This window comes from Motacilla alba, chromosome 3 (genome assembly GCF_015832195.1).
Source record: "Motacilla alba alba isolate MOTALB_02 chromosome 3, Motacilla_alba_V1.0_pri, whole genome shotgun sequence".
NCBI classification, from domain to species: domain Eukaryota; kingdom Metazoa; phylum Chordata; class Aves; order Passeriformes; family Motacillidae; genus Motacilla; species Motacilla alba.
The window spans coordinates 4,233,592-4,256,491 of NC_052018.1; the positions used below are offsets into that span (position 1 = coordinate 4,233,592).

The window sequence follows — 22,900 nt, forward strand, 5'->3', positions numbered from 1 at the left end:
CCTGCCCACGGCAGGGGGTGGAATGGGATGGGCTTTAAGGTCCCTTCCAAACCAAACCTTTATTCTGGGATTCCAAGACACATCCAAAATCGCCTTTTCCATCCCAAACACCACAGGACCTATCGATTTTGTGCGGTCACCCCCGAACTGCTGGAATCACACCAGGGCCACGTTAAAGGAAAAAGCAACGCCCACCCAGCCCGTACGGGGTGAACATACCCGGAAACGGGGCTCCCCAAAAGACAATACAAAAAACAAAACCCTAAATTAGTTTTTAATTAGTTTTTAATTAATTTTGGGTTTTTTCTTGGTTTTGGATTCTATCTGGGTGTTTTTGTTGTTTTCGTGTTTGATTTTTAATATACTCTTTTTCCCTAAAGCGGCATTTTCAGCTCCTCGGTGACTTCCAAGAGCCGGAGCCGGGATCAAAGCCGAACCCCGGTACCCCACCATGGCCCCACCCCTGCACCGCCCCCGATCTTTGATAGGCTGAATTTCCTGTCCATCACTGTTTCGCAGTCCCATTGGTTGGCGCTGGGAGCTGCCGACCAATCAGCAGCGCCAAGGGGCGGCCCGGGGGCGGATTTCCCGCGCTGTGGCGGGAAAGGAGCCGCGTTTGGCGCGAAACGGGAGCGCGGCGGGGGCGGATCGCGGGATCTGATCCCGGGGCCTGAGCGCATCGCGGGGTCTGATCGTGGGGTCTGATCTGATTGCGGGGCTAGCCGGCTCCCCTCGGCTCTCACCGCCTTCCCCGGCAGCAGCAGGAGCGGCAGCAGCGGCGGAGGGATCCGTCCCAGGGCGGCCGGCAGAATGGCGGCGCCGGCTGGCGGGCTGGAGGACGCGGAGCTGCGGGAGGCGCAGCGCGATTACCTCGATTTCCTGGACGATGAGGTGAGACGAGCTGGGAGGCGCGGGTGGTGCGTCCCCTGCATGCCCCCCGGGGTTGGGGAACGCCTGATATGTGTCCCCATGCCCCCTCCCCCCTGTATCCTCGGGGATTGGGGAGCATCTCATCCCTGTGCGCCCCCGCCCCATGTCTACTCCCGAAGTTCGGGAACACTTGGTCCCTGTGTCCGTCCGTCCCCCCTAATCCATGCCCCCGGAAATTGGCAGCTACCTGATCCTCCCCGCCATGTACCCAAGGTGGTTGGGAGCCCCTGGTCCCTGTGTCCCCCCATTCCTACCAGGGCTTAGGGAGCGCCTGGTGCCTGTGTCCCCCCATTCCTACCAGTGCTTAGGCAGCACCTGGTTGGTCCCTGTGTTGCCCCATCCTGCTTAGCGGGTGGGATAAGGGGGATCCAGCTCTGCAGGAATGGGCCCCTGGGGGCTTTTTCACACAGGCGGACATGCAAAGTGAGTTGCTTTTTGGGTGTCTTTCCCCCACTCGCACTTGCAGGAAGACCAAGGGATTTACCAGAGCAAGGTCCGGGACATGATCAGTGAGAACCAGTATCGGCTCATTGTCAACATCAACGACCTGCGGCGCAAGAACGAGAAGAGAGCCAGCAGGTGGGTGTGGGGCACCTGGGGCACCGGGCTTTGGAGGGGTTTCAAAGGTCCAGCCCTGGTTCTGCAGGTCATTTGTCACAAGAAAGCACCAAACCTTGTCCTCTGGTGAAAGCCAGGACCTCCCCACCCTCACAAGGAACAATTCCTTCCCAATATCCCATCTAACCCTTCCCTCTGGGAGCAAGAAGCCATTCCCCCTTCTCCTCTCCTTCCATGCCCTTGTCCCAAGTCCCTGTCCAGATGTCCTGGAGTCCCTTTAGGCACTGGAAAGGGCTCTAACGTCTTCTCTTCTCCAGGCTGACCAATCCCACTTCTCTCAGCCTTTTTGAAGATGCTCAGGGATACTTTGGACCGGCCTTGCCAGTCTGGCCAGGGTCATGTGAGGCTTTCTAGATATGCTTGGAATTGTTCTCCTGGCTGTTGGTGCCAGTGCGCCTCACAGAGCTGTGATGGACTTCAGGGTTTTTTCACTTCCTGCTCCTGGTAAACTTTTGGAGCAAGCAAGGGTGTGGGAAACAGCGTTGATGAGGAAGGGGTTGACCCACCTGCTCTGTGACCTCCCTGTGCTGCAGGCTCCTGAGCAATGCCTTCGAGGAGCTGATCGCCTTCCAGCGTGCCCTGAAGGATTTCGTCGCCTCCGTCGACGCCACCTACGCCAAGCAGTACGAGGACTTCTACATTGGGCTGGAGGGCAGCTTTGGCTCCAAGCACGTGTCCCCACGGACGCTGACAGCCTGTTTCCTCAGCTGCATCGTCTGCGTGGAGGGCATCGTGACAAAGTGTGAGACTGGGAGACATCCAGGGGCTACGGGTGTGGAGGGGCTGGGGGGTTGCTGTGGAGGAGCTGGAGCTCTCCAGGAGCTGTGGTTTGGAGAGGGACTTGGGACAAGGGTCTGGAGGGACAGGATGAGGGGGAATGGTACACTGACAGAGGGTTGGATTAGATGGGATACTGGGGAGGAATTCTTGGCTGTGAGGGTGAGGAGATCCTGACACAGGTTGGCCAGAGAAGCTGTGGCTGCCCCTGAATCTATGGAAGTGTCCAAGGCCAGGTTGGCTGGGGCTTGAAGCTACCTGGGATAGTGGAATGTGTATCTGGCCATGGCAGGGAGTGAAACTGGATGATCTTTAATGTTCTTCCAATCCAAACCATCCTGGGATTCTGTATCCTGGCAACCTCGGCCAGGGAGCTTGGCTGAAGGTCTTGAGTGTTGGGATGGTCTTTAAAATCAGCCAGTCCTGCACATGTTTGACAGGGAGTTGTGATCCAAGTAATTTTAATGTTGGAGACCCTTTTGGGGGCTGTTTACTGACAGAGGGGTGGGACATGCCAGCCCCTAACTCCTCTCTTTTCCAACCCCAGGCTCTCTGGTGCGTCCCAAAGTCGTCCGGAGTGTCCATTATTGCCCAGCTACCAAGAAAACAATTGAGCGCCGATACACAGACATGACCTCCCTGGATGCTTTCCCATCCAGCTCCATCTACCCTACAAAGGTGAGGTGAAGCAGCAGCAGGTTCCTGTAGGGAGAATGTGCCAGCTTCAGTTGGGAGCTGGTGATCCCCAGCCTCCATCCTGCTAAATAACCCTTTCCACCAGCCCTGTGCAGGGTGGGTGATGTACCCTGTGTCCTCCCTGCTCTCTTGAAAAACGGTGCTCCTCTTTTAATTTGGGTTCCTGCTTTAGGATGAAGAGAACAACCCACTGGAGACAGAGTTTGGCCTCTCTGTTTACAAGGACCACCAGACCATCACCATTCAGGAGATGCCTGAGAAGGCCCCAGCAGGGCAGCTGCCACGCTCGGTGGACGTGGTTCTGGATGATGACCTGGTGGACAGGGTGAAGCCTGGGGACCGCATCCAGGTGGTGGGCACGTACCGCTGCCTGCCAGGGAAGAAAGGGGGCTACACTTCAGGCACTTTCAGGTGGGTCTTCCTGGGGCTTCAGCCCTCTCACCCTGTTTGTCTGGGTCTCTGGAAGGTGACATCTGGCAGGTGGCCATCAGAGAGTTGGGTCAAACAGTGGCTTAAATCACTTGGTAGTGGTTTGCACCTTGATCCTATTTATGAGATATGCTGAGTTGTAAAGGACCCACAAGGGTCATCAAGTCCAGTTCCTGGCCCTGCACAGAGCACCCCAGTAATGCCACCCTGTGTAGCCCTGAAAGTGTTGTTTAAACTCTTCTGAGCTCTGGCAGCCTTGGGGCTGTGACCATTCTTTGGGGAGCCTGCTCAGTTTAAAAGATACTCCACTGATGGTCCAGCACAGTCAGATTGAGATGCTACAGCTGTCAAAGCTTCCCACCCGCTTCCAGGGCTTCCTAGAGCAAGTGATGGCCTTTTGGAAGCTTCTGCTTTGTCCCTGTGGGGTTTGCAGCACTGACCACAGCTGTGTCCTTTCTCCAGGACCATCCTCATTGCTTGCCACGTGAAGCAGATGAGCAAAGACCTCCGACCTCTCTACTCTGCTTCAGACGTGGCCAAGATCAAGAGATTCAGCAAGAGCCGCTCCAAGGTATCTAAGTCTTGTCTCTCGGCATGAAGTTTCAGCTTGGCATATGGCTAAGGAGATTCTTGCTGGGTTGCAAGTAGCTCTTCAAACCTCTTACCAGGTTGTTGGATTTTTTAACTAATTTTCTTTGAATTTTCTGCTTGGATTGTGGTCAGGCTCTGTTGTTTTTCTTGCTGCTTCTGTACTGCTTGCTGGGCATCCTTCCTGCTGGCAGCTCTGCTGTGTCTTGACCCTACCAGCAGGTTTCCAGGGAATGTGCTTTGCAGGAGAAACACCTCTTTTCTCTCCCCAGACTGAGGTAATGGGGTTCTGCCCCACCCTCTCATGCTCAGAGCTTTCCTTTGTAGCACAGAGAGTAGCAAGCCTTGCTCTCACTGCTTCCAGTGCTTGTTTGGATGACAGTGACAAGATGGTCCTGGACTTCAGATAAATCCCTCTGTGAAAGAAAACTCTGGCCAACAGTCTTCTCCTTTCCAAATAATTTTCATCCACGTGGCTCTGTGATAGGAATAAGCTGAAAATTGGGCTGAAATGCTATTTTGAATTATTGCTTGTTCTTGCTTGCTGCAGCCCATGTGACAGGCCATGCTCTGCCTCTTCTGCCTTAGGATATCTTTGACCAGCTGGCCAGATCCCTGGCTCCCAGCATCCATGGGCACGAGTACATCAAGAAGGCCATTCTCTGCATGCTGCTGGGAGGCGTGGAGAAGATCCTGGACAACGGGAGTCGCATCCGAGGAGACATCAACATCTTGCTGATAGGTCTGGGAGGGCTGGGCAGACGCACCCTCGGTTTGTGTTGTTGGGGGTGAGGGAAGGTTCTGGATTTAGTTTTGTGGAGTAGCTGAGGTTAGAAAGGACATCTGGAAGTTCCTGGTCCAGGGATGTGTGCAGGGCTGAGCCGGTGTCACTCGTGGGTCAGGTTGTTTTGGGACTTGTCCAGTTGGTTTTGAACATGTCCAGGGATGGAGATGTGTCCAGATGTGGAGTCAGCAGCACAAGAAAGGTGTGGACCTGTTAGAAGGAGTGCAGAGGAAACCTTGGATAGGAGTGCAAGGAGTGGACCTCCCCTACTCTGGAGCCAGGCTGGGAGAGCTGGGGTTGTGCAGCCTGGAGAAATCTCCAGGGATAACTTGGAGCCCCTTCCAATGCCTAAAGGGGCTCCAGGAGAGCTGGAGAGGGACTTGGGACAAGGACTTGGAAATACAGGATAAGGGGAAATGGCTTCCCACTGCCAGTGGACAGGGTTAGATGGGATATTGGGAGGAAATTCTTCCCTGTGAGGATGGGGAGGCCCTGGCACAGGTTGCCCAGAGAAGCTGTGGCTGCCCCTGGCCTGGAAGTGTCCAAGGCCAGGCTGGACGGGGCTTGGAGCAACCTGGGACAATGGGAGGTGTCCCTGCTCATGGCAGGGGGTTAGAGCAAGGTGACCTTTAATGTCCTTTGCAGCCCAAACCATTCTGTGGTTGTAGGGGATTCCGTGATCTCTGTGAGCCATTATCCCAGTGTTTGCCCACGGTCAAGGAGACTATTTTATTTTGTTTCTGCTGTCCCATTGGAGTTTCCTATATTCTGAATTGTCCCCATTGCTTCTTGTCCCATTCCCATCACCTGAAGTCTCTTATCTCTATCTTCTCTATTTCCTCTCATGGGTTTATTGATAATAGTGGGAAGATAATCTGCTTACCTTATTTTACAAAGTTTGAACAAAATCCTTCTATCCCCTTTCCCCTCCACCTGCCCCTGCTCTGAACACCCCCAAACCAGACACAGGGTGATGGTGCAGTTGTTATCCAGGGGATGACTTATTCCTAAACATGCCATTCTCCATCCCAGGAGACCCTTCTGTGGCCAAATCCCAGCTGCTGAGGTACGTGCTGAGCACGGCACCCCGGGCCATCCCCACCACTGGCAGGGGCTCCTCCGGCGTCGGCCTCACCGCTGCCGTCACCACGGACCAGGAGACAGGTGAGGAGCACTGGGGAGATGGCTGTTAACTCCTGGCAGGGACTCTGTGACATCCAAGGCTGCTCATCTCGATGATCTGGGAGGTCTTTTCGAACCGTAGTGATTTTATGGTGTTGGTTCTGCAGTAACACTTGCAGGACCGGCTCTACCAGAAGCTTTATGGTAATGATCATTCAGGATCATGAGATCCCGTGTCTTGGGATATTTTTTCCACCTCTCTTAGGTGGTGGTTTTCTTTTCTCTTCTTCCACTTGTTGCCACATCTAAGGGCTAGCAGCAGCCTTCCTCACAGGAAAACATTCCTAATCCTGATCCTTACCCTAAGCATTCTCTCTGCTGTAGAATTGGGTCAGAGAGCAATTCAGAAGGATTCTGCTGTACCTTGAGGTTCACCCTCATCCCAGGGGTGATGGGTATGGCAGGGCAGGAGATGTGTAGGGCCAGTGGGGTGTGGCTGACCCTGTTTTCCCCTGTCCCTTCCCAGGGGAGCGACGCCTGGAAGCGGGAGCCATGGTGTTGGCCGACCGGGGCGTGGTGTGCATCGACGAGTTCGACAAGATGTCCGACATTGACCGCACGGCCATCCACGAGGTGATGGAGCAGGGACGGGTCACCATCGCCAAGGCTGGCATCCAGGCCCGCCTCAACTCCCGCTGCAGTGTCCTGGCTGCTGCCAACCCCGTCTATGGCCGGGTGAGTGCTGGTGTTAGCCTTCCCTGCAGCTGGTGAATTCCAAAAGATCCCCCAAACCGGTGACTTGGGTGCGTGGCACAGCAAAGACCTTGTTGGTTTGGTGTCTGTTGTGATCATGGCTTTGCTGGAGGAGAGAGGAGCTCCTGGGCTTTCTCACCATGTTTTGGGTGTTTGGGCAGCCCAGTGGACCCTCATGCTGGTGATGAGCCTCAGTCTTAGTGTCTGATCTGGGATCACAAAAAATACTTCTTTTCCTTGGAAATAAGAGCCTTGCAGGAGGGGAAAAGTGGCTGTATACTGCTGCAGCAGGCTGGGTTTGGTGTGGTGTCCATCCATCCATCCATCCATCCATCCATCCATCCATCCATCCATCATTTTAGGAGGTCCTCCCAGCCTCCCAGGCAGCCAGGACTGGCCAGTGAGGCTGTCGTGTAACCCCTCATTCTGTCCTTCCCCAGTATGACCAGTACAAGACGCCCATGGAGAACATTGGCCTGCAGGACTCCCTGCTCTCCCGTTTTGACCTGCTCTTCATCGTGCTGGACCAGATGGACCCCGAGCAGGACAAGGAGATCTCAGACCACGTCCTGCGGATGCACCGCTACCGCAACCCCAACGAGCAGGATGGGGATGGTGAGTCCCATGCCTCCTCAGCCAAGGGATGAGCGCCTTGGTGGCAGCTCTTGGGGACTATTAGAAGTTGCTTCAGAGGGTAAAATCCTATTCTCTGTACATTCCCCTTTCCAGCCATGCCCCTGGGCAGTGCTGTGGAGATGCTGGCTACGGATGACCCTGACTTCATGCAGGAGGAGGAGCAGGAGCTGCAGGTCTATGAGAAACACGACGACCTCCTGCACGGGCCCAACCGCCGCAAGTGAGTCCTTCGTCCCCTGGAGCTCCCTGAGGGTGTCCAGCACTGTGGGTTCATGGGTTTGGCCTGAGTATCCAGACAGTGCCAGCGATGCTCCAGCTGATCCACGGGTAGGATGCTAAGGGAGCCTTGCTTGATCTCTTGTGCCAAGCAGGTGGGGAACATCTGGAGCTGAATTCCCTACACACCTGGATGCCCCTGGAGGGGGTATAAATTGATGGGAAGCCCATCCCCTCTGTGAATAATGTGGATGTACATGCATTCCTGCAGGGAGAAGGTCGTCAGCATGGAGTTCATGAGGAAGTACATCCACGTAGCAAAGATGATCAAGCCCGTGCTGACCGAGGAGGCGGCGAGCTACATCGCAGAGGAGTATTCCCGCCTGCGCAACCAGAACCAGATGAATTCAGACGTGGCCAGGGTGAGCCCTGGGAGCAGCTTCTTCTTGGGCCAGGAGGAGGGAAACTGAGGCACAGGCCTCTCTTCTTATGGGTATTTTCCATGCTGGATGTCACACCTCTCAGCAAGGGTCACACAGACACCTCTCTCTGTCCCCCCAGACCTCCCCCATCACAGCCCGGACCCTGGAGACCCTGATCCGCCTCTCCACAGCCCACGCCAAGGCCAGGATGAACAAGACTGTGGATATGCAGGATGCTGAGGCAGCTCTGGAGCTGGTGCAGTTCGCCTACTTCAAAAAGGTGGGGGGAAAGTGTCCCTTTTCCAATCCTGAGATTGGAAAAGGTTGGGCTTGGTGGAAGCTGAGCACCTTGGGCTGCTGGTGTGAACTTCCCTGGACACAGTGTGGGATCAGGCCACCACTTTGGGATTTTGAGTGCTTGGGGTTGGTCCCTAAAAGGAGCTTGAGTAAAAATGAGGTCTGAGTCCATCCTGTCTTTGCCACACAGGTGCTGGAGAAGGAGAAAAAGCGCAGGAAGCCGGTGGATGATGACTCGGAGACTGAGAAAGAGGAAGATCAGGAGTTGCAGGACAAGGAGGACCGCAGGACAAGGAGGTAGGAGCCACAGCAAGGGAGTGGGAGAGACATAGTGCAAAGAGCACCAGCCTTTTCTGAGGTTGCCACAGGCCATGGGGAAATACTCCACATTTTGCTTAGCCAGGTGGTTTGTCCCACCCCATTTGTAGTAGAGGGACATCATAATTTAAAGGACAAAGAGCTGGCTGAATAGCACTGGCACAGGTTGCCCAGAGAAGCTGTGGCTGCCCCTGGATCCCTGCAAGTGTCCAAGGCCAGGCTGGACAGGACTTGGAGTAACATGGAATAGAGGAAAGTGTCCCTGCCCATGGCAGAGGGTGGGAGCAGGATGATCCTTAAGGTTCCTTCCAACCCAAACCCTTGGGCAATCTTTCTTTTCCCTTCCCAGAAGGAAGAAGGCACGCACGGAAGGTGAGGAGGGCTCCTACGATCCATACGACTTCAGTGATGCTGAGGAGGAGATGCCACAGGGTGAGTCCCTGGCTTTGGTGACACCTTGAGAGTGCTGCTGGGTCTGCACAGCCTGGGGAGCAGCAATGCTGCTGTCACCTGTGGTCCCTGGTGTGGTACAGTACCATTCAGAGCCACAGATCCATATGGAATAGGCTTAGATGGGATATTAGGTAGGAATTCTTGGCTGTAAGGGTGGTGAGGCCCTGGCACAGGTTCCTGAAGAAGCTGTGGCTGCCCCTGAATCCATGGAAGTGTCCAAGGCTAGGTGGGATGGGCCTTGGAGCAACCTTGGATAGTGGAAGGTGTCTATGCCCATGACAGGGGTTGGAACTGGATGATCTTTAAAGTCCCTTCCTACCCAAACCATTTTGTGATTCTATTGCTGATTCATTTCTTTTCATCCACCTCCAAACCACAGCATAAATAACAGTATTGGGAGGCAGTTTGGCATCACCCCCTGTCCTGAGCTCAGTACTTTTGCTCTCTGGGTACTTGGTCACCAGGCACAGGGTGAAGGTAACTCTTCCTTCTGCTCCAGTTCAGGCACACCCTCCGAAAACACCCGAAGCCTCAGGAGCTGGTGAAGGGAAGAAGGTGGAGTTGGCTGAGCCAAGGTGAGTGGGGGCTGTCCCTGAGTGTCCATCCCCCCCAGTGGCTCCAGGCTGTTTTCCCATGCTGGAGATGCATCTGTGATGCTCCCAGGAGCAGCTTTTGCCTTTCCTACTGATTGCTGCTGCTGGAATGGGGAAGGGCTGAGGCATCCTAGGCGGCTGGGATTTGTGGAAGGATTTGTGTGTATTCTCCAAGGGTGATTCCTTCTTCTCTGACCAGGTTGAAAGCGTTCAAGGCTGCTCTCCTGGAGGTGTTCAAAGCCTCCCACGCCCAGTCCGTGGGCCTGAAGAACGTGATGGAATCCATCAACCGCGACAACCCCGAGCCCTTCTCGGAGGCTGAGGTGAAGGTGGCCCTGGCCCACATGCAGGATGACAACCAGATCATGGTGTCTGATGACATTATCTTCTTAATCTGAGCCTCTGGCAGGAGGAGCTCAAGTTTTTCGTGGACTCTCAGCCTGGAGACTCTTCGTGTTTGAATGCTTCATGTGGCTGAGCTGGATTTTGGGGAGCTCAAGTCTGTGCACTTCCTTGCTGTGCATTTCTGGCACTAAAGAAAAGAGCCAGGAGCTCTGAGAGTTTTGCTGTCTTCAGAGTGGAGTATTTGGGATGAGGTTTCTGCAAGGAGACGAAAGGAAAAACCTAGGAGCAAATTGTCAGTGTTTTTAATGTATTGTTTTTAGCTTTGGTGTTAAGACTTCCAGCTTTTAAATAAAAAATCTGGATTTAGGAATCCAGCATTCAGTAGTGGTGATGAGAAGCAATATGAGAGCTCCACAGTTAGTGAAGCTTTTATTTCTCCCTTTTTTTTTTGCATTTTGCTCCTATTATATAGCCTAGATCTGCTTGTCTCACAGGGAAAGGTGCCTAAAGCCTGTCCTGTTAGTTCTGCCCTTCCCACCCACATTGTGGAGGATGATTCCTGGCAATGGAGGGCCAGGTGTAGTCTGATTTGTTCCACTGCCCATGGGTCAGCTTGAATTTCCAGTTTTCACACCCCTGATGGGAGTTTTGCCCCCAGGGAAGGAACCTGGAAGGTCTCAGAGCTGCCCAGGAAATGTGTCCCTGGCACAGATGGATTCCGTCTCCTCCTGCTCCTGCCTTTAGCCTGGGATCATGGCCTGGGGATAGCAAACTTTCAAGAACAGCTGAACACACAGTTCTGGCTGCTTGTGGTCCAGAGCTGCTGAAGGTTTGGGTTTTTCTTTAGTTTCTTTTTCTTTTGTCTTTGTGAGTTTGAGCTTCGGAGAAACCCCTGAACAGGATTGCTGTTGTCACTGCCCGTCTCCAGACACTCACACAGCTCCCTTCTTTCTGGGTGCCATAAATCTTTATTTGGGTTATAAAAATGTCCATACTGTTCACCCCATGACTGGCTGTTTGGCGGGATTTGGGGCTGTTTGGTAGAATTCTCACTTGTGGGGGATACAGCTGCACTTGCACAGGTGGGATTTGTGCCTGCTGTGGGAGGACTTCAGCTGCATGATGAGCTCCAAATGCCAAATTTTGGAGCTCCTCTCATGCAACACAGCCATGACAGCAGGGTTGGAAGGGATTTTGCATGTTTGCAGCGTAAAGATCTCTGGGTGGGTGTATTGTGCTGTACAGAGCAACCTTGGACCTTCAGGCAAGGTCTGGCTCAAAACTGCAAAAACTGGTGAAAGTTAAACACACATCCTCTTTTCTGGAAATGGGATGGGGGAACTGGGATTGTAAAGCCTGGAGAGACTTAAGACCCCCTTCCAGTGCCTAAAGGGTTCCCAAGAGAGCTGGAGAGGGACTTGGGACAAAGGATGAAGGGACAGGACGAGGGGAATTGCTTCCCACTGCCAGAGGACAGGGATAGATCGGATAGTGGGAAGAATTCTTTTTCTTATGAGGGTGGGGAGGCCCCTGAATCCCTGAAAGTGTCCAAGGCCAGGTTGGGTACATCTTGGAGCAACCTGGGCTAGTGGAAGGTGTCCTGCCCATTCCATAATTCCATGATTTTGTGTTTTCCCTGCCCTTACAGCTGAGGAACCACTAACACTGAATTTCCCGTGAGAGGACACCAGGAGGAGCTCCAGGGTAGAGAAATCTGGTTCATTCCCTATCCTGTAGCCCGGGGCTGTAGGCTGTGGGTGACTCCCATCCCCCATGTGCTGTTGGCCGCCTCCGTGCATCCTTTGCAATTGGGAGAGGAGTCTTTGTCGACCAGGGAAAAACTGCCAAAGGTGGCTGGAGGGGCAGGAGCAATCTTCTGGAAGTACAAGCCATGTCCCGTGCTGCAGCTGAAATTTTTATTTGACCCTGTCATCAGGAGATTTCGGAGGCTGTGATTTCAGCCTTGAGCTGCTGCAGGCTGTGGAAGGTCCTCTGAGCACCTGGTCTTGTGGAAGGTGTCCATGGCAGGGGGTGGGACTGGCTGGTCTGTGAGGTTCTTTCCAACCCATATTACTCTCTGATTCAATCATCCATGACAACCTGAACCTAAGTGTGTAACATGTCCTGCCGTGCAAACAGTGCTGTTTCCCTATAGGAACTCAAGAGTAGAGGAGTTCTTGGAAGTGGAATTAAAATACTCTTTTATCTCCAAGTCCCCATCCCTGCTCCAAGCCCTTGATGTGTGAGAAGGAAAAGCTTTTTGATATAACTTCATATTCCTATCTATAAGGAAAAAATATCTTCCCTGTGAGGGTGGGGAGGCCCTGGTACAGGTTGCCCAGAGAAGCTGTGGCTGCCCCTGGATCCCTGGAAGTGTCCAAGGCCAGGGTTTGGAGCAGCCTGGGGTAGTGAAAGGTGCCCCTGCCCATGGCAGGGGATTGGAACTGTAGGATCTTTAATGTCCCTTCCTACCAGAGTCATTCTGTGATTCTAGGAATAAAAGTATTTTTCCTCCTTTGTGATGATTCATGTTTGGTGGCCTCTTTTTGATGGATTTTTTTTTTTTGTGAACTTCCAGTTCAATTGTAGGAAATTCTGGGTCAAAGAGGGAATCCCTGCTGAAGTTACAAGCTGCTGAAGACACAAAAAGTGAGTGGAAATTGGTGTGGGGGGGTTCATAACTGGTGTTTGGTGTGATGTCATTGTTTCATCACACGTAACCATTTCCACTCAACCCTGTTCCTGCACAATCCAACCCATTTTCATGGCAGTGCCCTTTCCTTTCACGGTGAACGCTCAGGGGGAAAAAAAGGAGGTCAGCTTCTGGGCTAAAAAAAGTGGATTTCTGGTAATTTTACCCTCTCTTGCTCCTCCACGCTCTGTGTCGCATCTCAGTAGATGTGCTGGCGAATATTCGGGACAGTCAGAATAGGAACGTGTGTCACAGCACTGGAGTTGCCTCAGGTGGACTGGGTACCCTGAAATGTGACAAATGTACAGGAGGAGAGTGGCTGGGCTCTGAGCTGGCGGTTGAACCAGACCACAAAGTCATGACAACATCCTGCAGTGATGTAAAGCATCAGTCACTGGAGATTTCTGCTGCTGTGATTCAAGAGAGGTGACAGAGCAGGCACCACAAGTCCCTTCTCCTGGAAAGTTCTGTGAATTTGCAAGAGGTTTCTGATTTTTTTTTTTTGTAGGACTGAAAATGTCATGAATCTGTTGATTTGCTGGATGACTGAAGATGAATTTGTGTGAAGAGTCCTACACTTTAGTCCTTTGCTTCCAGCTTGGCTACATAGCTTTGGGAAAGGTTTCTCTCAGGGCTTTTCTCCACAAATAAGCTTCATCAAGTTGTTATGTGGGTTTGTTTTTTTTTTTTCTGCAATAAAAGTAGCTTTTACTCCCAAAGAGACCTGCTGGTGCTCCAGGGAAATACCACATGCACCAACTTTCCAGTTGGCTGCTCCTTTCTGGATCACAGGCTGCAGAATCCTGTTTCCACTTCCATTTTCATGCCTGCCTCTCCTATTAATTATTAAGTGAGGATTGTGTGATTGAGAGGGATTAAATCTTCCATGGGCACAAAGGATCAGGACCAGGTGGAGGAATTCAAATGAAGCTTCTGACCCAGCTCTTTCAGGGCTGTTCAAGGATGATGGTCAACCCAAGTCCCACCATATCCCACAAGAGTCCCACCAGACAAGTCAGGAAAGGCTTTCCTTACACCGCCTTGCTGGCTACAGGGCCATGGGATTTATTAGAGTGTTTTGGGGTTGTGCAAGACTTATGGGATGTACAGGAGCAGGAGCAAAGTGTGCAAAGGAAAGGATAAAGGTGGATCAGTAAGATACTGTGTGTGTGGGAAGGCTAAAAATACCAAGGTGGACTAGCTCCAGATTATTCCATAAATCTGGGCCCCTCCTTGTGCTCCAGCTCCATTCACCACCATGTATGTCCAAGGAGCCCAGCCAGGAGAAATGCTGCTCCTAGGTGCACCCAGTTTACAGGGCCAGAGAAGGGACAAGAGACCAATATTCCAACAGCACAGCTCAGGCAGGGACTGGGAGTCAAAGCTGAGTTAGAATGGGGCTCCTGGGGAAGGTGGTCAGGGCCCTAACAGGGTGTGTATGAGCGTTCAGAATTCTCCACAATGTGTCACCACAGCAGGGAAGGCATCCCAGCTCCTGGTGCCCTGATATCCCCCAGAAGGAATTCCCCATGGCACTTAATCTTCCCCTGCCCGGTCCCTGCTGGACACAGGGATCCCTAAGACGGGGTGGGTGTGGATCGTGCAGTTGAAGGGGGGGATTAAATGGTGAAGTTCCATGTCCTGCCCTCATTTTGAAACCCCTGCTGGGTGCCTGACTTTGCAGCTCGCTGATTTCTGCTGTTGGGCTTGTTTGAGGCACGTGGAAGTGCATCCACACGAGTTTGTGGTGAAAGAACTCTATTATTAGAAAGAGGGGGGTGGAAAGGAGTGAAAAAAAAATCTGCCTAAACAATTTTTTTTTCTTTTCTTATCTCTTGATCTGCCTAAATAAATGCTATTGGCTGATTTGGGATGCTGGTAGTAGTATTTGCCCTTCCCTTTTTTGGAGGTAGATGGGAGGAAGTGGGCTAAAAATTGCAATATCAGCTCCTAACCTCGGGTCAGGTAAGCCAGCTGTGCTGCAATGGAAAGGGTGGCAGTGCCTCAAGCTTTGCTATAAAATGGAGAGCACAACTGGCTTTGAGACACAAGCAGGGTTGAAAGGGTCTCAGGGAAGGAGAATTCTCTTGTCCTGTCACCCTAACATCCACCCAAAGCAGCAGGGAGCTTACCATGGCTTTCAGCCGCTCTGATGGGGTAAGTACTCATATCTGAAATAAAGGATAAGGTGTATTTGCTGCAAGAGAGAAAGCAGGGTGCAGATCCCCTGATTTGTGCAGAAAACCCTTTTAATCTTGCTGGGAGCTGAATGGGATGCTGGGTGTGTCTGATGCAGGTGCTTGGTGATTGAGTGACAAGGGTGTGATGGACTATCCATTATTTATTTATTTCTCACTCATCAGCACTGCTGATGTGGGATTGGCAGAGTCCTTTTTGCAGACAACATGTTATCAAAACTGCTGAAATTTCACTGTGGATACCTACGCATTTGAGTTTCAACCTGGGTAGCATTTGCAGCACTGTCAGCTCCTGTGATTTTCTTAAAAGCCCTGCATTTATTTTGTCTTCTTTTTAGGAACTGGACTTAATGATCCTTGTGATTCCCTTTCTATTTAGGATATTCCATGGTTCTATTATTTACTAAAACTTTGCCTACTGGAAATGGCCCAAGAATCCCAGATTTTCTTGGGAAAAGGGCTATTTTCAGCGGATGGCTGTGGGTGGCCAGTTTTTACTGTCCTGAGAAAGCCATGGCTGGGCAAGGTTTTAAGCTTAGTCACAGGGGTCAGCTGAGTCCTTACCCCAATTTTTAGATGAAAAGATGGTGCTGTGTGACCACAGAGTAGGATGTTATAGCTGGTTGGGCAGATGCTCTTCTTGGTGCAGAATCAACTATGAACTGGAATTTAAATCATAGTTTAGCATCAGTTATGATGAGTTTTATTAACATCATTTTGCTATGTGCTCATCTTGGCCCATTTCACACAAATATAAATGTATGAGGATGGTCCATTCTAACCAAGACTTGGCTCTTGGTGCTTTCTCTTTCCCGACCGGGCAGAACTAACCACACCTTTCTCTCTCCCAGTTCAGATCACTGGTTTTGGTGCTGGTTTTAGCCCTCACTGTGAGGAGCTCACCCCACAGAAAGGCTGGTGCCTCTGCAAGGCTGAGGGAAGGTTGCCTGAACCAAAAGGATCCCAAATTCCCCACAACAGTGAACGTTGACATTCGGATCAGCAACTCAGATCATGCCTTTGGGATGGTCCATGATGTCAGGAACAGGTCTCTCGCTCCTTGGGATTACAGGTAACTGTTCAGTTGCTCTCTAAATTGTGAGGGCTGTGCCACACCACAGATGGTTTTTTGTGGTGATGTGGTTCCTTCTCAGTGTATGCCCAGAGTCCCATGAATATGGTTCTGAGGTTGGTTGAGGTTTCTTCAAGAGAAACTCTTTGCAGTGCAAGGGGCTATCACTGGAATGGTTTCTAGTCATCTTGTCAGCCTTTATCAATCACAGAATCATTGAGGCTGGAAAAGCCCTCTGAGGTCTTCGAGTCCAACCATTCCCCCAGCACTGCCAAGGCCACCGCTGACCTGTGTCCCTAAGTGCCACATGCACGTGGCTTTTAAAGCCCTCCAGGGATGGTGATTCCACCACCTCCCTGGGCAGTTGTGCCAGGCCTTAACAACCCTTTCAGAGAAGAAATTTTCCTTAATAAACAATTTAAACATCCCCTGGAGCAACTTGAGGCTGTTTCCTCTTGTCCCTGTTCCCTGTGAGCAGAGCCTGACCCCCCTGGCTGTCCCCTCCTGTCAGGGAGCTGTGCAGGGCCAGAAGATCCCCTCTGAGCCTCCTTTTCTCCAGGCTGAGCCCCTTTCCCAGCTCCCTCAGCTGCTTTTGGTGCTCCAGACCCTTCCCCAGCTCCCCTGAGCAGCTTTCTAACCCCTCTGCCCCAAGCTTGTAGTGCTGCATGGGGTTGAAATAATAATGGAGTTAATTATTCCTCTAGGAAAAGAATGATGTGAGTATATTGACATTTCACATTTTCCTAACAGAAACATCCCAATGCTGAAATTAAAACCAAACAAAAATGAATAGGCCAGTTGTGAGTTCTGTATTATTTAACCCAGCTCCACTCTATTCCTCAGCTCCTAAAGAAAGGTACAGCAATATTACCCTGCCAGTGCTGAATCCATTTCTAGGAAATCATTGTGAAACCCTTGAGGATAAGGAAATCCCGTGTGTCTCACAGTGAGAAAGCACAAGCTAGATAAGATGATGGAGATATAAACAAGAAGATCCTACCAAACCACGACATCCAAGTGCTTAAATCAGTTTTGTGTCCCCGTTCCCAGGCTGGACGAGGATCCCGACCGCTTCCCGCGGGTGATCGCGGACGCCCGGTGCCGCCTGTCGGGCTGTGTGAGCCCCCTGGGGCAGGAGGACCACAGCCTCAACTCGGTGCCCATCAAGCAGGAGATCCTGGTGCTGCGGCGGGAGCAGCGCGGCTGCGTGCCCTCCTACCGCCTGGAGAAGAGAATTGTCACCGTGGGCTGCACCTGTGTCACCCCCGTCATCCAGCACCAGTCCTAGCAGCAGCCACCAGGGCAGGCGGCGTTGGGAAGAGGAAGGAATTCCCATAAAAATCCTTCTGGTGGAATCAACACATCATTATCATTCCCCTTCCAAATCTGAGCAAATTTTCTCCTGAAAGTCACGATTCTTGCTGTTGTTAATTTATGGATTTCAGGATGGGGATCGTTGGTAGCTGGTGGTGGAGGGGAGGAAGAGTTTTGTTTGTGGCCCTAAGCAGTGAGAGGGGAAAGCAGTGCTCTTTAAAAACTTATTTTTCATTGGGGTTTATATCAGTTTGATGAACCAAATTAATTATAATTTCCGAAGTTGTCCTTGGCACTAAATTGCCCTTATTGAATACCTGTCCACCAGCACTGCCACAAAAAATTCCTCATCCTGCACCTTCTCCCTCCCTTCTTCATCCCTATCCCATTTCCCTTCTCTGGCCATCCCTGCTCACTGAGATATTACTGGTGTCAGTCAGACATTGGTGCCACCAGGCCTGATTGTCACCACAGTCTGGGTTTATGTCACTGCTGCAATTGATTTATTGCAAAACATTTTGGGAGGTAATTGGTTCCACTTGTTGAGTGCTAAAACGGTGAAGAACCAACAGATATCTATATTTCTATTTATGTCTTCTATTTATGGCTGTATTTATGGCTCTGTGTGTGCTCAGAGTATAAAAAATATTGATAAATTTAATATGTATTTATTCAATAACTTATCTGCTGAATAAAAATAATATTTTATTTTTAAAAAATGTTTTTTCATGGTAGTTCAGAATGACAACAGACACAGAGAATGGGTTTGTGCTGCAGTAGCACTGAGAGATTTCGGCACAGATTGGGTATTTTCCTGTGCAGTGAGATGAGTAAGAGGGAGCAGAAGAGAACTTGCAGCCTAAATAGATGAAAAGACACAAAGAAGAGTCTGAAAGCAGTGAAGGGAGGTTCTGCAGGCAGTGGTGGCAATGGAATGAGGTTTTTTAGATTTCTGGGATGGTCTCTAGGGATGGTGGGAAAAGAGATGGGAGATGTCACATTCCAGGGCTGCAGCCAGAGTTTGGGATGGTTCATTGGAGCTGGGAAAGGTCTGTTCTATCCTCCTCCAGGCAAGCTTTCATTCCTATAAACAACCCTCTCCTCCCCCAGCTGAATGGTTGGCTGAGCAGGAATGCAGGGAGATGTCAGATGGCTTCACCTCACTGCTCCCCAGCCAGGTAATTCACAGGGGCTGGGATTAAAGTGGTGGATGAGGATCCCTCGATTCAAGGAACCAGGAACTGGACCTGCAGGGCATGGCTTCCTGCTGGGCTGAGGTGTCCTGCCTTAGGAAATGAGGAATTGTCCTTTTCCTCCCTGAGCTGCACAAGGAGCACAGCCTGGCACAGCTCACTGCTCAGGAGTTGGTCTGGGTGATCCTTGTGTGTCTCTCAGGATATTGCATGATCCTATAACTATCTAATGTTTTATCACATTAATGCAATATTGCTTTTTTTGACATTGCTCCTTTTTCATCCAGAGCTGAGCCAGGCTCTCAGACCTCTGCTTTGGTTTCTGCTGCAGGAGGTTTTAAGCCTGCGTTTCCTTTTACATTTGAATCAGGACAAACCCACACAAGCATTCTAGTATTTCATTCTGACTGCACAGAAACCACTTTAAATCAGATCCACCTCGTGCAGGTAGACCCTGGGTTTCCTCCCCAGGGTGGGCCAGGCGAGTTGTTGGGTCTAAATGAATCAAGATCAGGTTGGACAGGGCTTTGGGCCGCCTGGGATAGCGGAAGGTGGCAGGGGATGGAATGAGATGGTCTTTGAGTTCCCTTCCAACCCAAAACATTCCACAATTCTGTGATTCTATGATTCTATGAAGTCTCCTCTTGATGGGACGGATGAAAGTTTGACAAGAAAGTTTAACAGATATGTGTGCTTGGCAGAAATATTTTTTTGAATGTCGAATCTGAAGAAGGAATAGAAATGAAAGCAAGTTTTGATACAGAAGAAAAGAATTGCTGAGCCAGTCTTACTGGATAACTAAGAAGGCAAACGTTATGTTAGTTAGAAGGGGTTTTTAATGGCTTAGAGCAAACTATAAACCCACCTCAAACAGAAGATGTTTTTACCAAGCAAAAAAGACTCCCCAGGCGAACAAGACTGCCGATGTTGCAAGTAGAAAAAAGGTCTCAGAATTTTCCACTGCATGGAAAATGAAAAACAACTTTTAGCTTAAACTATAACATACTAACATTTTGTGATTGGAGAATACTAACATGAATATGGTAATTACAGTAGTTATGATAGGCTATAGGTAAAAGTAGAGGCATAGATTGGTTCTTATGTATTAAGATGCTCGGCAAAGTATATAATGCATTGCAACCAAAATTAAGGGGTCTTTAGGCTTGTCTACAGCTGGAGCTGACAGCTGTAGGTGCTGGCTCTGTCACTCACAGCCTTGAACTGTTGTAACATCTTGGATACAGCAAACTGCATTTTGAAGAGCCGCCTGAATTCCCACATCTCTCATCCAGGCTCTCACCTCCTCTGGTGCTCTGTGTTGAGTCGGGTGTGTTCTGTGCCCCGTGGGTCACTGGGAGCCACTCAAACCATCCGTGGGTGCCCTTCTCATTCAGTTAGGAGCCTCTGCCCCCGTTTGTGGCAGCAGCTGTTTCATTATGACCACCGAGCTCTTCATGTGGTGCAGAGCCAGCCCAGGGAGGCGTCTCCCGCTCTCCTCTCTCAGTAACCGCTGACCAGGAAATCGCAACCCGCTTCTTACTCCTGACCTACTTCTCTCCACAAACCTGCCTTGTGGGGCTGCCCTCACTTGTTTTTCAGGGAGAAAACTACCCTGCATTTCTCCTCTCAGTCATAATTACTTTGACACTGGGTTCGTGGCATCATCCTGTGCTGATGCTCCTAAACGCCCCCCAGCTTACCCCAAGAGTGGTCCCAACTGGATGGATAATGAAGTAGCTAATTAGGAAAATACATAGATGGCTAATTAAGGAAGTTTCACCCATGGGTCATGAGGTTTTGCAGGCAGAGCTCTCAACTGCAAACCACACGCCACTCAGGGAGGCATTGCTTGTACGTGGGGTTTGTTTCCTCCTAATGGCATCGTTCTTAGAGTGCAGCAGCTTGTAAATACAAGCCTGGTTATTTTTTGGGTGCTGGTTTTTGCTGCCAGCAATCTATTAATTTGGGGTTTGGAACTAGATGATCTTTAAGGTCCCTTCCAACATAAACCACCCTGTGATTCTATGAATCAGTGAACACGGCAAACAAATTTTAGCTTCTTATAAACAGCACAGTCATATCAGCACCGAGAGCAAGTGCAATTCACAGCCTTTGCTAAAGGCTTTGCTTGGTTTGTTCCCTTTGCAGCAGTGGCCCCTGGGTGCCCAGCTGGGCATCTCTGGCTCTGCAATGGGGTTTGGAGCAGCCTCCAGGGGTTGGGCTGTTTTACCAGGAGGAGAAGACACAGCTGGAGGTGCAGCAGCAGTGCCAGTGTATTCTTGTAACCTGCTGGGCTAAGCAGCCTCCAGTCACAGGTTGGTATCTGAGCCTCGTGGCCTTTCCTATTCCTTTTCTCTTCTGATTTCCTCTCCCTAACCTCCTACCTTTGTTTTTTTTTGCTCACTGCTCGCCTTGGCTGTGTGTTCTGGCAGCTGATCCTGGTGTGGCAGCTCCTGTGGGATGTTGGGTAGAGCACAGTGCAGAGCCCCCTGCATTACCGTGGGCTGGGGGGCACAGCAGTGACCCAGCACAGGTAGATGCCTCCTCCCAGACCTGTGCTGTGACCTGTGGATGTGTTGACCAGAAAGCATCTCAGGCCTCTTTGGACCCCTGACCACAGGCAGGTGCTCCTAGGAGTGCTCAAAGGGACTGCAGGTCATGGCAAACTATTCCACAAAAATCACTGCTTTGGAAAGTGTTACAAAATTAAATATGTAAAGAATGCAAAGGCTGCAAGTGAAAAGGTTGAAAAAAACCAAGAATTATCTGTTTGGTAAGGGAGAGGGTTAATGGCTGGAAAGCCCATGTGGTTTATTGGGAGTTTGACATTACAGGCAGAATTTTAAGGTGATGAGCAATTTTCTGATCAGTCTTGTGGGGATCTGTGGATTAATGCCGACATGATGGGTACAGATGATAGGATGAATTTCTGTATCAGCTGCAGGTTCTAGAGATGGCCTGAGAGACCAGACCAGAAACCTGTTCCTGTGTCACCATCACCCCCAAAACAGGAGACTTTCCTTGACCTTCCCTGTGAGGGCGGTGAGGCAGTGGCAGAGGGAACCTGTGGCTGTTCCATCCCTGGAAGTGTCCAAGGCCAGCTTGGATGGGGCTTGGAGCAACCTGGGATAGTGGAAGGTGTCCCTGCCCATGGCAGGAGGATGGAATGAGATGATCTTTAATGTCTTTTCCAACCCAAACCATTCTATGATGCCACAATCTCCTTTTGCCTCCATCTCCTTCTCCCTTTTCCTTCTTTGATATTATTTTTAACCTCGTGCTGGAGAAGAATGAGCGGGCTGATTCTGCATTTTCTACAGCACTGTTAAAAGGCAGTGACAAAAAAAATCTCAGACCTGCTTAAAATGTCTGTGATTGTCTAGTACCACTTAGCAGAGCCAGAGCTGTTGGTGGGGATGGGATGGGCTGGTGCTGGGTGTCAGGAGATGAGAAGATGCCAGCCAGGCTCAGCACCAGACACAAACTACACTTTCTGCCTTTGCTGCTCACAAAGAGGAGTTCCAGGAGCTGGACTTCAGTGATCCTTCTGGGTCCCTTCTAGGATTAAAACAATTTTTCATATTTTCTAATTATTCCCCATACCTCTAGGGCTAGATAGGGGCAGCAGGTTCAAGTCCTCAGCTCTTCAGAGGAATCCCTTCTTGCTTTTGGTGCAATTGTTTATTCATTCTTCAGAAAAGTGTCTCAGCTTCTCTACCTTTTCCTATAACTTCAACAAAATACTAAAAATATGTTTGACGCTCTTTGGGGCTCATAGACTGACAAAAGACTGTTTTCTGGGCACAGCTTTCTATGAGTGAGTAAAATCAGTACAAACCATCATGTTTCTGTTTATCTGCATTCTTAGTAAGCACAGTATATTTGTATCGTGATCAAGATTCCCAGTTCTGGTAAATGAACAGAGATGGTTTATCTCCTCTCTAACTCGACCCTATGGTGGCTTTTTACTTTAGACTTCTGAAACTTGTGTTCTTGGCCCTCATTACAGCTGAATCTGCAGCACCTTTTAGAAGCATCTGGTTTCCATCCAGATTGCTTTGATAAGTGGCAATGATGAGCATGATTATCTGCAAAAATCCAATTTCAAACTCCCCTTTCTGGTGGGTTTTACGCACAGGTTGCCGAGACACTGCTGCTCAGGTTTTGCAAACTGACATGAAACTGAGATGGGGAGCAGTGCTGGACAGGAAACTTTTATCTTGGAGAGAGTTTTGCAGCAATTCCGCCCCCCTCCCTCCAATGACAATATCATTTAAGAGCATCAAATTAGCAGAAATTCGCACTGAAACTCTTGAAAACAAGGAAGAACAATCTTTACCTGTTGAACTTCAAACTGATGAGAGCTGTGCATGGGTGAAAGAGGAGCTCCACTCTCTTTGGTGTCTCATTGTGGTCATTATTGACTGTAGAAGAATAAGGACACTGATGAGGTC

At 50.4% G+C, this 22,900-nt stretch overlaps 2 protein-coding genes across 2 annotated transcripts; both read left to right on the forward strand.

The window, feature by feature from the left end:
• The first annotated feature begins 614 nt into the window (after positions 1-614).
• Positions 615-10,354, forward strand: MCM3 (minichromosome maintenance complex component 3). The gene is made up of 17 exons (XM_038132306.1): positions 615-891; positions 1,397-1,509; positions 2,082-2,290; positions 2,873-3,003; positions 3,194-3,432; positions 3,913-4,021; positions 4,627-4,780; positions 5,855-5,986; positions 6,471-6,679; positions 7,138-7,312; positions 7,427-7,553; positions 7,821-7,971; positions 8,111-8,251; positions 8,459-8,565; positions 8,936-9,018; positions 9,539-9,614; positions 9,832-10,354. Exons 1-17 carry the CDS (start codon positions 811-813, stop codon positions 10,028-10,030), a joined length of 2,436 nt encoding a protein of 811 aa, XP_037988234.1. The 5' UTR covers positions 615-810; the 3' UTR covers positions 10,031-10,354.
• Positions 10,355-14,740: 4,386 nt separating this feature from the next.
• Positions 14,741-17,267, forward strand: LOC119699440 (interleukin-17F-like). Its single transcript, XM_038132935.1, has 3 exons — positions 14,741-14,826; positions 15,719-15,939; positions 16,990-17,267. The coding sequence occupies exons 1-3, from the start codon at positions 14,803-14,805 to the stop codon at positions 17,225-17,227; spliced, it is 483 nt and encodes a 160-aa protein (XP_037988863.1). The 5' UTR covers positions 14,741-14,802; the 3' UTR covers positions 17,228-17,267.
• Positions 17,268-22,900: the final 5,633 nt, after the last annotated feature.

What these genes read in the sequence shown, in the direction of transcription:
- MCM3 (XM_038132306.1), top strand. Translation starts at nt 811, where the DNA reads ATGGCGGCGCCGGCTGGCGGGCTGGAGGACGCGGAGCTGCGGGAGGCG. An exon ending in AACGAGAAGAGAGCCAGCAG is followed by an intron (nt 1,510 to 2,081) that starts GTGGGTGTGGGG and finishes CCTGTGCTGCAG; the next exon opens with GCTCCTGAGCAATGCCTTCG. An exon ending in TACACTTCAGGCACTTTCAG is followed by an intron (nt 3,433 to 3,912) that starts GTGGGTCTTCCT and finishes TCCTTTCTCCAG; the next exon opens with GACCATCCTCATTGCTTGCC.
- LOC119699440 (XM_038132935.1), top strand. Translation starts at nt 14,803, where the DNA reads ATGGCTTTCAGCCGCTCTGATGGG. An exon ending in CTTTCAGCCGCTCTGATGGG is followed by an intron (nt 14,827 to 15,718) that starts GTAAGTACTCAT and finishes TCTCTCTCCCAG; the next exon opens with TTCAGATCACTGGTTTTGGT. An exon ending in CTCGCTCCTTGGGATTACAG is followed by an intron (nt 15,940 to 16,989) that starts GTAACTGTTCAG and finishes CCCCGTTCCCAG; the next exon opens with GCTGGACGAGGATCCCGACC.